General features: G+C 40.5%; 1 protein-coding gene across 4 annotated transcripts in view; it reads left to right on the top strand.

The window, feature by feature from the left end:
* The window catches only part of RAB6B (RAB6B, member RAS oncogene family), a 173,632-nt gene that overhangs the window by 141,671 nt on the left and 18,942 nt on the right, over positions 1-13,019 (top strand). For all 4 annotated transcript variants that reach the window (XM_027845266.1, XM_027845267.1, XM_027845268.1 and 1 more), the window contains 4 exons: positions 166-271; positions 2,879-2,990; positions 4,720-4,813; positions 10,811-10,877. In XM_027845266.1, coding sequence (XP_027701067.1) covers positions 166-271; positions 2,879-2,990; positions 4,720-4,813; positions 10,811-10,877 — 379 coding nt within the window. The remainder of the gene's footprint in view (positions 1-165; positions 272-2,878; positions 2,991-4,719; positions 4,814-10,810; positions 10,878-13,019) is intronic.

Below are 13,019 nucleotides of genomic sequence, written 5' to 3'. Positions count from 1 at the left end.
CAATCCCTTTACAGTAATCAATCAATATGAATTTCTTGAGCCCCATACTGTGTGCTAGGCTACTCTGGGCTAGGCACTGGGGATACAAAGAATTAATACCTCTGTCTCTGCTTCCTTTCCTCCTTTCGTTTCCTCCCTCCCTTTTCCTCTTCGTCCCGTTGGCAGGTCCGATTGCAACTTTGGGACACCGCTGGACAGGAGAGATTCCGCAGCCTAATCCCCAGTTACATCCGGGACTCCACTGTGGCGGTGGTGGTATATGACATCACAAGTGAGTGCAACATGGGTGGTTTTATCATGCCTGTGTTTCAAGCAAAATGGTGGCCCAGCACAAATACCCCAGCTGTAGAGTTGAAAGGGAAAATTTGAATCTTCTGATCCTTACATCTAGGTGTGGCAATGGCTTTTATGTAGTCATTATGGTATTGCATGGTTATGTATCTGCAAGGAATGAGACCCTGGCAGAAGGCGGTGTTAGGGATCACTCAGCAACACCTGGTACATTTACTGAGCAGCAGGAGTCTAGAGACTTCATTTAAACACCAAGCACACACTGCAATTTATTTCCTACATCTGCCCAGGTTACCTAGTGCTTGTGATTCATGGGGGTGGGGGGGCAGGGAGTGGGGGAGGGAAGGTGTAGAGGAAAAAAAACTGTAATTTCTCAGAAATATTTTGGTGCTCAGGGCATGAACACGGATATGCGTATTTTGTTTGCATTCTTAACCTGAGGTCCATGAACTGTTTTTTTTTCCTTAATTGATAACTGTATTTAAATAGAATTGGTTTCCTTTGTAATTCTATGTACTTTATTTCATGCACTTAAAAATATTATTGTGAGAAGGGGTCCATAGACTTCACCAGCCTACCAAGTCTATGACTCAAAAATAGTTAAGAACTCCTAGGTAGACTCTAGATAGATTCATTACTTTCATTTTTTTTATCCTAATTCCATGAGGAATTTTCCATTGCCCTAAAAGATTACTAAGACTCATTATATTTAAGATGGCTATAGATAATTTTACAGGTGCTTGTGAAGATGATAGAGATGCTGGGTGTTGGCAGGTGCTTTATTTTGCACTGAATTAAGATTCCTCCTTGAGGTTAATCTGGAAAGAAATGAAATGAGGAGAAAAAGAGGGTGTGGAGAATAAAAGGCTTCATTTCTGCACACAGAGCTGGCCTCTCCTGGCTGTAGTTGCTCCTGCAACCGAGATACACAATGCACAGCAAAGAAAGACATCACCCAGGTCCAGGCTGGAAAATCACAGGCTAGAATATATGTAAGGGATTAGAACAATGGTACCCATCAGTACTGGTGCAGAGGAAGCAGCTGCCAAAGTCCAAGACCGAGGAAATGGAAGCAAGTTCTTTTTTTTGCAACATCCAATCAGTCAATCCACAAGCATTTATTAAGTGCTTGCTATGTGCTGGGTACTGTGCTAAGCCTGAGAATATAAAGAAAAATAAAAACAGTTCCTGCCCCTAAGGAGCTTTTAAGCTAAAATGGGGGAGACACCATATACATAAATTGATGTACAAGATACATATAGAAAGTCTGAGAAGGGAAGGCACTAGCAGCTCAGAAGCACCATGAAAAGCCTTCCTGCAACAGAGGACACCTGAGCTGAGTTTTAAAGGAAGTCAACAAGGTGGAGATAAGGAGGAAGAGCTTTCCGGGCCCAGGTGATTGTCAGTACAAAGGCCCAGAGATGGGATTTAGAGTAACATAAGGAACAGTAAATAGACTTATATGGCTAGACGATAAAGTGGACAGAGGAGAGTAATGCCCTTTAAGACCGCAAAGATAGGAGGGAGGACCAAGTTGTGAAGAGCTTTAAATACCAAACATATATGAGATCCTATAGATAAGAGGAAACCATTATAATTTACTGAAAGAGAGGTGACCTAGTCAGACCTATGCTTTGGGAAAAATCACTTTTGTGGCCGTGTGGAGGATGGATAGGAGTGGGGAGAGACCTGAGGCAGAAAGTCAAATCATATTCATGACAGGATCAACTACACCGCAACTCTCTGTCAGCATTGTAGCCTTGTTTACTCTGCCCTGGCTTACCTTTGTTTGAACCTTCAAGCTGAACTGTCCTCCAGACACCATCTTTTAGTCCCTATCTCTACCATAGGCCTACACACACACACACACACACACACACCTCTCCAAAGAGTGGGTATCTCTGTCAGTCATTCATGAACACAGAAGACCATAGATGTAGAAAACAAAGAAATAGGGCTCTTGGTAAATTTGGGCTTGCATAGAAATAAAATAAGACCCATAATATGGGACTGACTGAAACAGCTAATATTCCCAGTCATCATATGGATTATCACATCTGGATCCATGAAATCACTTGTCTATAAAAGCAAAGAGAGAGTGATTCACTAGCCAATGTTAAATAAAAATAACTTCCAGAGAAAATTAATCATTCCTGACAAAGTGAAATTATTCACTAACATTTCTGAGAAATGTCCCCCAAATGTCCCTGAAAAAGATTTAAATTTATTCATGTTGGTGGGATGGTAAATTCATCTTATTGACACATTGTAACTTCATTATTATCACCACATTGTAAACTAGGGTTAGTCCTCAGGAAGGTTTTAAGATGCACTATTAGTACACAGTTAATGGTACTCTGTAATACTGCTCTCTCTTTTCCTTTTTTCCTTCCATGCTTAAAAATGACATCTCTTTTCTTCTATTACTGGAATATCTTCATACCTCAAGTATTTCATCTTCTACCAAGAAGTGTAACATCTCTCTGTTTCCATCTCTTTTCAGCTGTTCTCTTTTTCCTTCCCTTAATTATACTCCTTTCTCTCTTTCATACTTATCTCCAGTTCTATTTCTGTTTTCCACCCTCAGATCTCAACTCCTTCCAACAGACCTCCAAGTGGATTGATGATGTAAGGACAGAAAGAGGAAGTGATGTCATCATCATGCTGGTGGGCAACAAAACAGACCTAGCAGATAAGAGGTAAGAGAGGGAGGGAGAAGCTCCAGAAGGTGGAGAAACTTAAACTAAACTTGAAACCTCATGAATCACACCTACAATGAATCAGAAAATCAATGGTCCTGATGCCTACACATGACTAAGTTGGGGGAAAAAAAGGTCTGCTGTGGGCAGTTTCTTTTCTGGGTCAAGGCTGGACATTGCTGCATTGGGAGTTCCTATAGCCCCAAGCAGTTGGAGTGTCTCTCTTTACTGCAGCTGCTTTGGATATTTTCAAACTTTTACTGGGGTTTCAGTAGCTGCTAGCACTCCATACACTTGGCATGTTCCTTCCCACATTTCCCAACTTGTGGGTGGACCTGTGCCTGGCTATTGTATATCAACTCTTCTCTGATATGAGTCACTCAAGCTCATACTTGCCTTAAGCCTCATTTTACTTTTACTCCTGAAAAAACAGGAGATCTATGATGCTTTGTATATATGTATGTTTAATTCTCCAAATACTGGATTTCATTCATTTAATTCATTCATTCAATGGCTCTTTACTCAGCCCTGCCATCTGCAGAGCACTATGCTGGACACTGAAGAAGATATAAAATTTAGATAAGAAACATTCTAGCCCTCATGGCTAGTCTAGTAGTAACTTTAGTCTGTAAAAGTCAAAGCTTGTATCCTTAGCTCCTCTGTTGCCAGGTTGGCTAATCTAGTTTCTCCCCCCCCCCCAAAGTTTCTAATTGAGCTTCTCCAACTTCTGACTAACCTTGTTTCTGAGCCCATTTGATGTCTCTGCCTGTGACAGGCATTCAAAAGTGAAAAAGGTTTCTAACTCTACAAAATACAAAAATGCAGTCCTTATCCAACCTACCCAACTTAGGAGTTTTCATGGGATATTTTTACTTTGGTTCAAGGCAGAATTGACATGTTCATTACCAATGCTTACTCAGGTGGGAATATGGGATTGTATGCCCAAACCAGGGGAGAACTGTATGTGGAATTAAACTGTGGTGTTTCTACATTCTCTGACAGGAGGTCACAAGTGTGCATTTCCTTAGGGCTTCGTAAAGGCAGCAGCTATGTTCAAAAGTCAGAAAATGAGGATGTTGTAGCAGCAGAGAAGGGACTGTAACAGGCAGTGGATTGGTTCTCCTGGGTAAAGCTCAATATCACCACAGGCATTCTAAAAAAAAAAAAAGTGCTAGATCTCACTCCAATGTGGAGTGCTAATTTGCATACAATTTAATTAAATTTGCCCAATGTGTACAGAGATCCCCCTCAAAAAATCTTCAAATTTTGTCAGTCAAGCTAAATTAAATTTAATCAACTCCAACACCCAAAATCACAGTCCCACCCATCCTTCACCTGGCAAGTTGTGAAATGTCCTGTGAATTTTAAAATGGAAAATGTCCATCACATCCCAGATTACCAGGAAAGGTAAATCCATGGAGACTGAGAGACACATGCAAAAATGGCATAAAGGTTGGGAGTTTATCACTGTCTTCCATTCATGGAGCAGCATAATATGACTTCATGAAACAGATGCCACACAGTATTGAGATGGCTGTCCAAGGTGCTGACAGTGTCCCATTGGTTTAGTAAAAGAACCCTGATCAGTATACAGTCTGCTCTGCCCATTTTGCAACTTCCCACTCCAATGCTCTCCTGCCACAGCCATTGTGGGACATCAAATTCTTCCCCCAGTATGTAGAACTGTGGTGGGTCACTTGTGATTGCCCCTTCTCTGTGGTGTCTGTAGGCAGATAACAATTGAAGAAGGAGAACAGCGCGCCAAAGAACTGAGTGTCATGTTCATTGAAACCAGTGCCAAGACAGGATACAATGTAAAGCAGGTAAGAGATATATGGCTTCTGATCCACTTAGAGCATATATACAACTCAGTTAAGGTTTATAAAGCTAATGTCATACATTATCCAGAAGAGCTGTCACATGCTGGAAATAAGCTAAAATATTCACCTAAGGTGTGAATCCAACTTACAAGGTTGATCAAAGAAAAGACAATCACAAGATAGAAGGTGTAAGTCTCATGAGATAGTCCCTCAGGCTAGTGTCAGACATCAGCCATAACATACATATACATATACATCTCCCTATTGTAGTGGCATATCACCGCCTACCCCATCCTATCCACTTGTCCTTTGTGCTTGAAGATGGTCCTGTTGACAGAGTTTACTCTTAAAGGGTGTTAACCTAGTGATTTTTGTTTGCTCTGAGAAAGATGGAATTTTCTAATGTCTTTTCATCATGTAGGAAGAAGAGATCAGTCAATTCTAATCAATTTGAGTATCTCCTATGTACTCAGCACTGTGCTGTTCTTTGAGTAGGAACAAAGAAATATGAGCTACATTCCTTGCCATTGAGGAGCTGTTTGGAGAGACATAAAGGAGCTATGATTTCATCAGCATAGAAAACTTGCAAATTGGCAACACCTTTCACCAGCATGGATTAAAATCCATTTATGACTTAGTAGATTTTTTTGAGGCACATAAAAGTTAGATGATTCATTCAGGTTCAAATGACATTTGAATTCATGTCTTAGCACTTTGTCTATTGTGCCAAGCTAAAACAATGGGGAAAACATGTACACATTAGATAGAAAACAATGCAAAACATTATATAATTACATACCTGAACGAGCAGTGCAAACTCTAAATTCCATGGGAAGGAGTTCCAAGAAGATAAAAATCCCTGTGGGCTGAAAGCAGTTAGGGGAGAAGAGAGTCCTTCATGAAGGAATGGAAGTTTACTTAAACCTTAAAAAACATTTGGTAGGATTTGGATGAGAAGTGAATAGGAAAAGGTATTCCAGGGTAGAGGAATCCCCTAAACAAAGGTGTGGAGGTGGGTATTAGAGTAGTATAGGGTGGGGATAGTAAAGAGAATTATACTTGTACTTAGAACAGTATGGCCCAAGAGCTGCAAGGTGTTCCAGGGGGTGTCAAATTTCTCTGCAACCTCTCACCAATGGAGAGATCAAATTCATGGGCTGAAAGCTTAGGAAGGCTATGAGAGTCAAAAATGAAATGAAGTTATACTATCATCAATGGTGTCTGAAGGACTTTTTATTGGGAATATTATAAAGTCTAAGGAATTTAACTAGATAATATCTAAGGTCCCTTCCAACTCCATATCCTATGATGTTTGTGACTATGGGCAAAATCCCATGCCCAATAATGCATGCTTTTTTGAGTGTGACTCCCCAGTCACTGTGCAGGGTGGATTTTCACCTTCTTTTTGTGTACACAGTGCCCCCAAGACCAATTGTCAGAAAGAGGAAAGGAATCATGCTATTGAAACAAGGGACATTTGTATTCAAGTTGAATTTAAAGCTTTGTGATTTAAGTAAATAAGGTACAGAATATTGGGAGTGGGACCATTGTTCACGGTCCAAGGCTCTGAAACCTCTGTAATAGAAGTACCAATGAGATATTGAGGGAGTGGAGGATAAGATTCTAGAGATTCAGTGGCCCTGGATTTTTTTCTTGTCAAAGAGATTTCTGCTTGGGTATGGGTTGGGTTAGATGTCCCCTAGCTGGACTATCTGCCAACTCTGAGCTTCTATGATGATTTTCCAGAAGACAGCAACCAATTCTTAGATAGTACTTAGGGCGCATCTTCAGCCCATATTTAACAAACAGCCTTAAGCCCATTAGATGAAATTGCTCATCCCAACTGCACTCTAAGATCTTTCCCTGAGTGTTCAGAGTTCCTTTAACGACTCAAAAGAGGTTTAAATCAATGCATTAGGGGAAAAAAGGAAGGCACTTTCTTTGTCACTAGATGGTCCAAACACTCACTTTGCCCTTACTGTATCCTGTTCCACAGTACACCTATTAAAACTGGTCTACGTCTTAATGCAGCCAGACTCACCTCCCTTTTGATTCATCAAATCATAGATACAGAGCTGGAAGGGACCTTAGAGGTCACCTAGTCCAACCCAGAAAAATCAGAGCTAGGATTTGAAGCCAGGCCTCATAGCTCCAAATCCAAATCCCTTCCCACCATACCATACTACTACCACCACAGCAATATCATAGAATCATAGAATCACAAATTCACAAAATCACTACCACTATAGCAAAATCACAGAATATTAGAACTGAAGGAACCTCAGAGACCATTAAGCCCAACCCCTCATCTTTTTTTGGGGGGGGGAGACAATTGGGGTTAAGTAACTTGCCCAGGGTCACACAGTTAGTAAGTGCCAATCCCTCATCTTACAGAGAAAACAAACTGAGAGCTGGAGACATCATTCACTTGTTGTTCAAGGGCAGAGCCAGGACTGGAACCTGATTGTTCTGACATGTTCTAGTTCCTCTTCCATTCTTCCATGCTGCATCCAACCTGGTAATGGATGATGAAATCCTGCATTTCCAGGACTTCTTTGCGCAATTGGCATTGGGTTACAGCTCATTTACATAGATGGCTTACAAGGCATTTCACAATGGTACTCACATTCAGCACTTGAGTTTTAAGAAAGCATTTTAATACTACAGGTAGGAGAGAAACCAATATAGAGGATTCTCTTTTGATTTATTAAGGAGACTCAAAATAATCTTGTTAAGTCTTCACACAAAGACAGCTAATCATGTCTCCCTAGGTCTTTCTTCCTCCACACTAAATGGGACCACTTTCCTGAAGAAGTCCTCTTATGACATGATCTCAAGATGCTCTGCCATCTTGGTTGCCCTTCTCTGGGCACTCTTCAGCTTACCAGTGTCTTTCCTAAAATGCTGTGCCCAGAATTAGACAATCAACATACAAGATGCAGGCTGGCTAAGTACAAGATGGCTATCACCTACTTATTCCTAGAAGCTATGCCTTTCTAAATGAGGCCTAAAATAATTTTTTTGGAAGGGTGATCTCTATAACACACCACTGAATCTAATATTGAGTTTATAATCCATTAAACCCCACCCCCCAGATCTTTTTCAAACAAGCTGTTCTCTAGCTAGGCTTCCCCAATCTTGTGCTTGCAAAGTTTATTTTTTGAACCCAATTGTAAGACTTTACACTTATCTCTATTACATTTCATCTTGTTCAATGATGGTAGTGGGAGAAGGGAGGAGAATGGGTGCTAATATAAAACTTATGCATCTCTGTGCTGGTTGTTATGCAAATGATTTAGCAGCATGCCCAGAGTCAATAATTTCCATTAGTTTCCAACAGTATCTGCTTCTCCTTGAAACAATAAATCATGTCAAGATACAGAATCACTCCATTTTCTTAAATGGAAAAATCCATTTGAAATATCAGCTCCCAAAACATACAGAAGAGTCCTCTTAAACACAGAATCTGAACTTTGGCATGATAACTATTCATAATAAAGATACTGGTTCCTAACTACATATGCAGATTCCAATTATTTCTCAAAAATGGATAGCAGTTTTCTTATCTGTAAAGTGGGGAAAGGGGGTTGGGGGGAGGAGAATTGGACTAGAGTAAGGATTCTTAAATTTTGGTTCTGAGAACTTGGTTTGTTTTTAAAAAATTTTTTTGATAACTATATTTCAATATGGTTGGTTTCCTTTGTAATCTTATGTATTTTATCTAAAGCATTTAAAAACATCCTGAGAATCCAGGCATTCTTTAACCATTTTTAGTTTCATGGTGCCCTTTGTCAGTTTGATGAAGCTTTGGACTAGAGGACCTCTAAGCTCCCTCCCAGCTCTCTGAATCTAGTCTGTTAATCTCTAACAATGAAATTTTTACTCTATCTCATACAACTATCAGACCAAACAAGTATAAAGTGAGGATTGTTTACCATATGCAATAGCAACATTATAAAAAGGAAAGTGTGAGCAGTTGCTAACAAATTACCATTTATGTGAGGAAATGATAAAGAACTGAGAAAAAGGCTGTTTTCTTCACTAGGAAAAAAAAAGTGAATCCAAGAAAACTTAGACTAGAGGTCAGGTGCACCTCTCCAGGGCAAACCATCCATTATGTTCAAAGGAATAACAGCTTCTCAAGGAAGCTCTAGAGAGATGAACCTCCACATCTTGGGACTTTGCTAGGAATCAAAAATTCATTAAAAACTAGACCAAGTCCGATTAGTTCATTAGAAGTAGAAGGAACTTTAGAGAACATCTAGACCAGTCTCCTTAATTCAATTCAATAAGGATTTAGTCATTAAGTGCCTATTATGTACAAGGCTCAATCCTAGGGACCAGAGAGAGGGAAATGAAATGAAAAATTGTTGTCCCCCGCTGCATCCGAAGAAGCTTGTATATTTTATTTTGTTTTATTTTACTTTCCCCCTTAATTCATCAGTAAAGCTATAGAAGTGGCAGCGTGGTTCAGTGATAAGTGCCAAATTTGGAGTTAGAGAGCTGGGTTCAAATTCTGTTGTTTCCTTTTGTTTGTTTGTTTTTGTTATTGTCTCTGTGGCTTGGAGCAAGTCACTTAAACTCTCCTGAGCTCTGTTGCTTCATCTGTAAAATGAGGGGCTTGGACCAGATGGCCTGTAAGATCGCTTCCAGCTCTAAATCTATGATCCTATGATCTCATCCGATACTTAGAAATACCCTGTGTGGTAGGTTAATGTATTACTATGTCCTTTTGACAGCCAAGGACATCGAAGCTCTGAGACGTATTAGTGACCCAGTGAAGGTTACGTAGGTGGTAAGAACTGAAGCCAGTACTAGAAACAGGGCTTCTGGCTCCTAGCTCAGGGCTCATTCCCATACACCCCATGATCTAATCTAGCAAGACAGCCTAGTATTTCTTTTCTTTTTAATGAGGATTGAATCTGAAGTCAGAGGAGTTGGATATGAATACCAGCTTCAGGTTCCTTCCCAGCTCTAAATCCTTTGATTTGGGGAAAATCCAAAGCTAGGATTCCATCAGGGTAAGGAACTCCTAAGGTGGAAAATTCCTTCACCAGGGCAGATCAGCAACTAACCTATAAATCCGACCTTGAAGAATTGGCTGGAGGCATTGAAAAGGTCAGTGATTTGGCCACAGCCCCACAGGTAGTATGTGGCACAGGCAGGATTTGGACTGCAATCTTTCAGACTCCAAGGCTAGCTCTCTATTCACTGTACCACACAGCCTTTCAAAATCCTACAGTCCACAAAGTCCCAGAAAGAGAACCAGGAAGCTTTTGTATTATCGTGTGAGTATCAACACCTCCTGGTTGTCATTATTGTTTTAAATTATCAGGTAAGTAAAGACATTTCTGGTATCTACTAGGACTCCTGCCTGCCCTTCCTGACAGACTTCTTGTATTTCATTCTTGTATTTCATTATTCAATTTCACAGTGCATTGAGGTCTAGGGATGTGTATGCACACACATGAGCACACGCACCTGCACATGTACACACACACACACACACACACACACACACACACTCAAACACACACACTCAACTATCATGCCGTGATTACATGATAATATGGTTTATGCATATTCCCAGACACCACTGGGCCTTTGTGATAACAATGCATCTGGCTCAAATTTAGTACCTTAGTGCATAAGACAGAATCTCAGCTCCCTGTTCCTGGGACTTACAGTCTCCTTGAGAAGGAGTCTGGCCGTCTAATAGTGCCTTGCCAAAATTCTTTTTCCTGACTACAGAGTCAGCCCTTGTATGGACCTCAGCAACCACATCCCTCTTTATTCTCAAGTTTCCCATTTCCATGACGAGCCTTTCGTTGTCCTTGGCTACCGATCTCCCACATTGCTGTGAAAGGCTACAGCTCCCAGAAGGTGGATGGAAAACACCATGAGGAAGGCAGGGGGAGGGAGGGAGGGAGGAAAAGACAGCACTCATTCTGATGCCTTTCATGTTGTGTTTCTTCCTCCACCCCTACCCCCAATTCCCAGCTATTCCGGCGTGTGGCATCAGCTCTCCCTGGAATGGAGAACGTTCAGGAGAAAAGCAAAGAAGGGAGTATCCTTTTCCTGGAACCAGTGAGTCAGCCCGCTTGGGAAATGAAAGCTAGGTGCATTGGGAGGAGGGAAAGGTGAAAAAGCATATACATTGGAGTGGAACTGCTAGATCTTTGTCCTTCTGGGCTAGGGACTGGTTGGAGTCCTACACATTCAAGATTCCGGATACATTAGTAAAATTTTATTCAGACAGAGATCTCCATACAATCTGCTGCCCCATATCTCAGCATGGTAAGTGTCCTGCTGACATGAGTGCCACAAATTCTGTACAGGGAGTAATCCTGAACAATAATTCATTCTCTAATCCCAGTCTATGTAATAGTCTTTCTGAATGACCAAGGGACCACAGTGTGTATGATTTGCTTTATCAGCAAGAAGGTAGTAAGGTACCCCCTCCAGTTCAAATATATGAAAACTGTCTCTTGATCCTTTAAATCAACTTACCTGTTCCTCTCCCAGTGACCCTCATTATATAAGTCCACTTAGGATCCCAAGTGCCCACCAAAATAAATAGTGGCATACAGATAGATGTAAATGTCCAGAAATGTGGAAGACTTGGTTGGGGCTGATTTGTATATCCAGTCTAATCCAGTCCCACAACTTGATTTCTCTTTTTCAGAATAGATTTAAACTTCTTTTCATTTGCTAATTAGCTAGAGTATTGACTCTCTCTTATCACAAATTCTCATAGACTGGGAATGGAATTTCTAGCACTGTATTCAATAAAGCAAAATCCCTTTAGAACAAAAGAATCCAGATATATTTGGAGTTTGTTTTAATGGGCTTTCCGCCTATCAAATAACCCTAGAAATTTCAGGTCATATTAGTCTATGCAGAGGAATGTAGAATAGCAGCTAGTGAATTGCACGCAAAGTCAGGATGATCTGGGTTCAAGTCTTCCCTCAAATCCATACTGTCTGTGTGAGGCTGGGCAAGTCATTTAACCTTCTAAAGTACCCCAAGAAGTTTTAAGACTTAAGTGGTAGAGTAATTGTGGTTAGTTCATTATTTGTGGAAGAAGGTTCTTTAATGGGGAGCCTTAGACACCAAAGAAATCACAACTCTGAACAAAAATGTTAAAAGTATAATGGCTGGTAGTACCCATTTATCATATCCGAAGGAATCATACCCAAATCGTGATACTGGCCTTCTTGTAATCTTAGCCTCCTGCCAGTGACCTATGAGTCAGAGCCTAGGCTCCCGAGTGAGCCATATGATTCTAGAATACATCTGACTGCAGAGGAAGAAAGCGTGGACCTTTTTTGCAAGGAAAAGAAACTGAGACCCTTTTATCCATTCTTGGTATTCCCTGCAAAGAGCTTTGTCACTAAGTACATCACAAAACATTTACCAAATTCTTGATGGCCTTTGTCAAACCACAGTACTCCATGGAAATGCATGGTTAGTTAAATAAATGAAACAAGCATTCTCTTGTGCTTACTTCCTTGGGATGAATTGTTTCTCAGCCAAGCAGCAGAGAGCTATTTCCAAGGTCGTCCTTATATGAGCAGAAGGAGGGAAAAGAAGCAGGCACATGTTATCTGAGACTTTTTTCCTTTTATTAACACGTAAAAATGAAAATTGGCTCTCATGTAATTATAATGAAAATTAATAGCTAACATTTACGTAGTACTTTAAGTTTACAAAGCCCTTCATAGACATTATTTCATTTGGTCCTTGTGACAACCTTGTGAGTTAAGTGCTACTATTATCCCCATTTTGCAGAGGAGCAAAGTGAAGCTAAGTGACTTGCCCAATGTCACACAGACAGTAAGTGTGTGAGGCAGAATTCAAACTGAGTTTCTTAATACTAGAGTGGATTCTTTAAGGAGATATGGAAATTATTCCTCTGGTGGGCTTTGAAAATTATAATCTGTCTAGAGGATGGATTAGCTAGCCCATAGAAGATACTTCCAGCCTCAAAATTCAAGGATTCCATAGGAGAACACACTGGAGAAAGAAGGAATAGGGAGAAAAAGTGGTTGAATTCCTAAAGGAATAAAAAAAAATCAGAATATTGGGCCTGGAAAGGATCCTAAAGACCATTAGACTAAGGGTTCTTAACCCAGGGTCCATGGATGGATAGATTTCACATGGTCTGTGAACTTGGTTGGGAAAAAGCAGCATCTTTATTTTCACTAAC

The sequence above is a fragment of the Vombatus ursinus genome, unplaced genomic scaffold, assembly GCF_900497805.2.
Source record: "Vombatus ursinus unplaced genomic scaffold, bare-nosed wombat genome assembly UNPS02014959.1, whole genome shotgun sequence".
NCBI classification, from domain to species: Eukaryota; Metazoa; Chordata; class Mammalia; order Diprotodontia; family Vombatidae; genus Vombatus; species Vombatus ursinus.
This window is presented reverse-complemented; position numbering and strand designations above follow the sequence as displayed.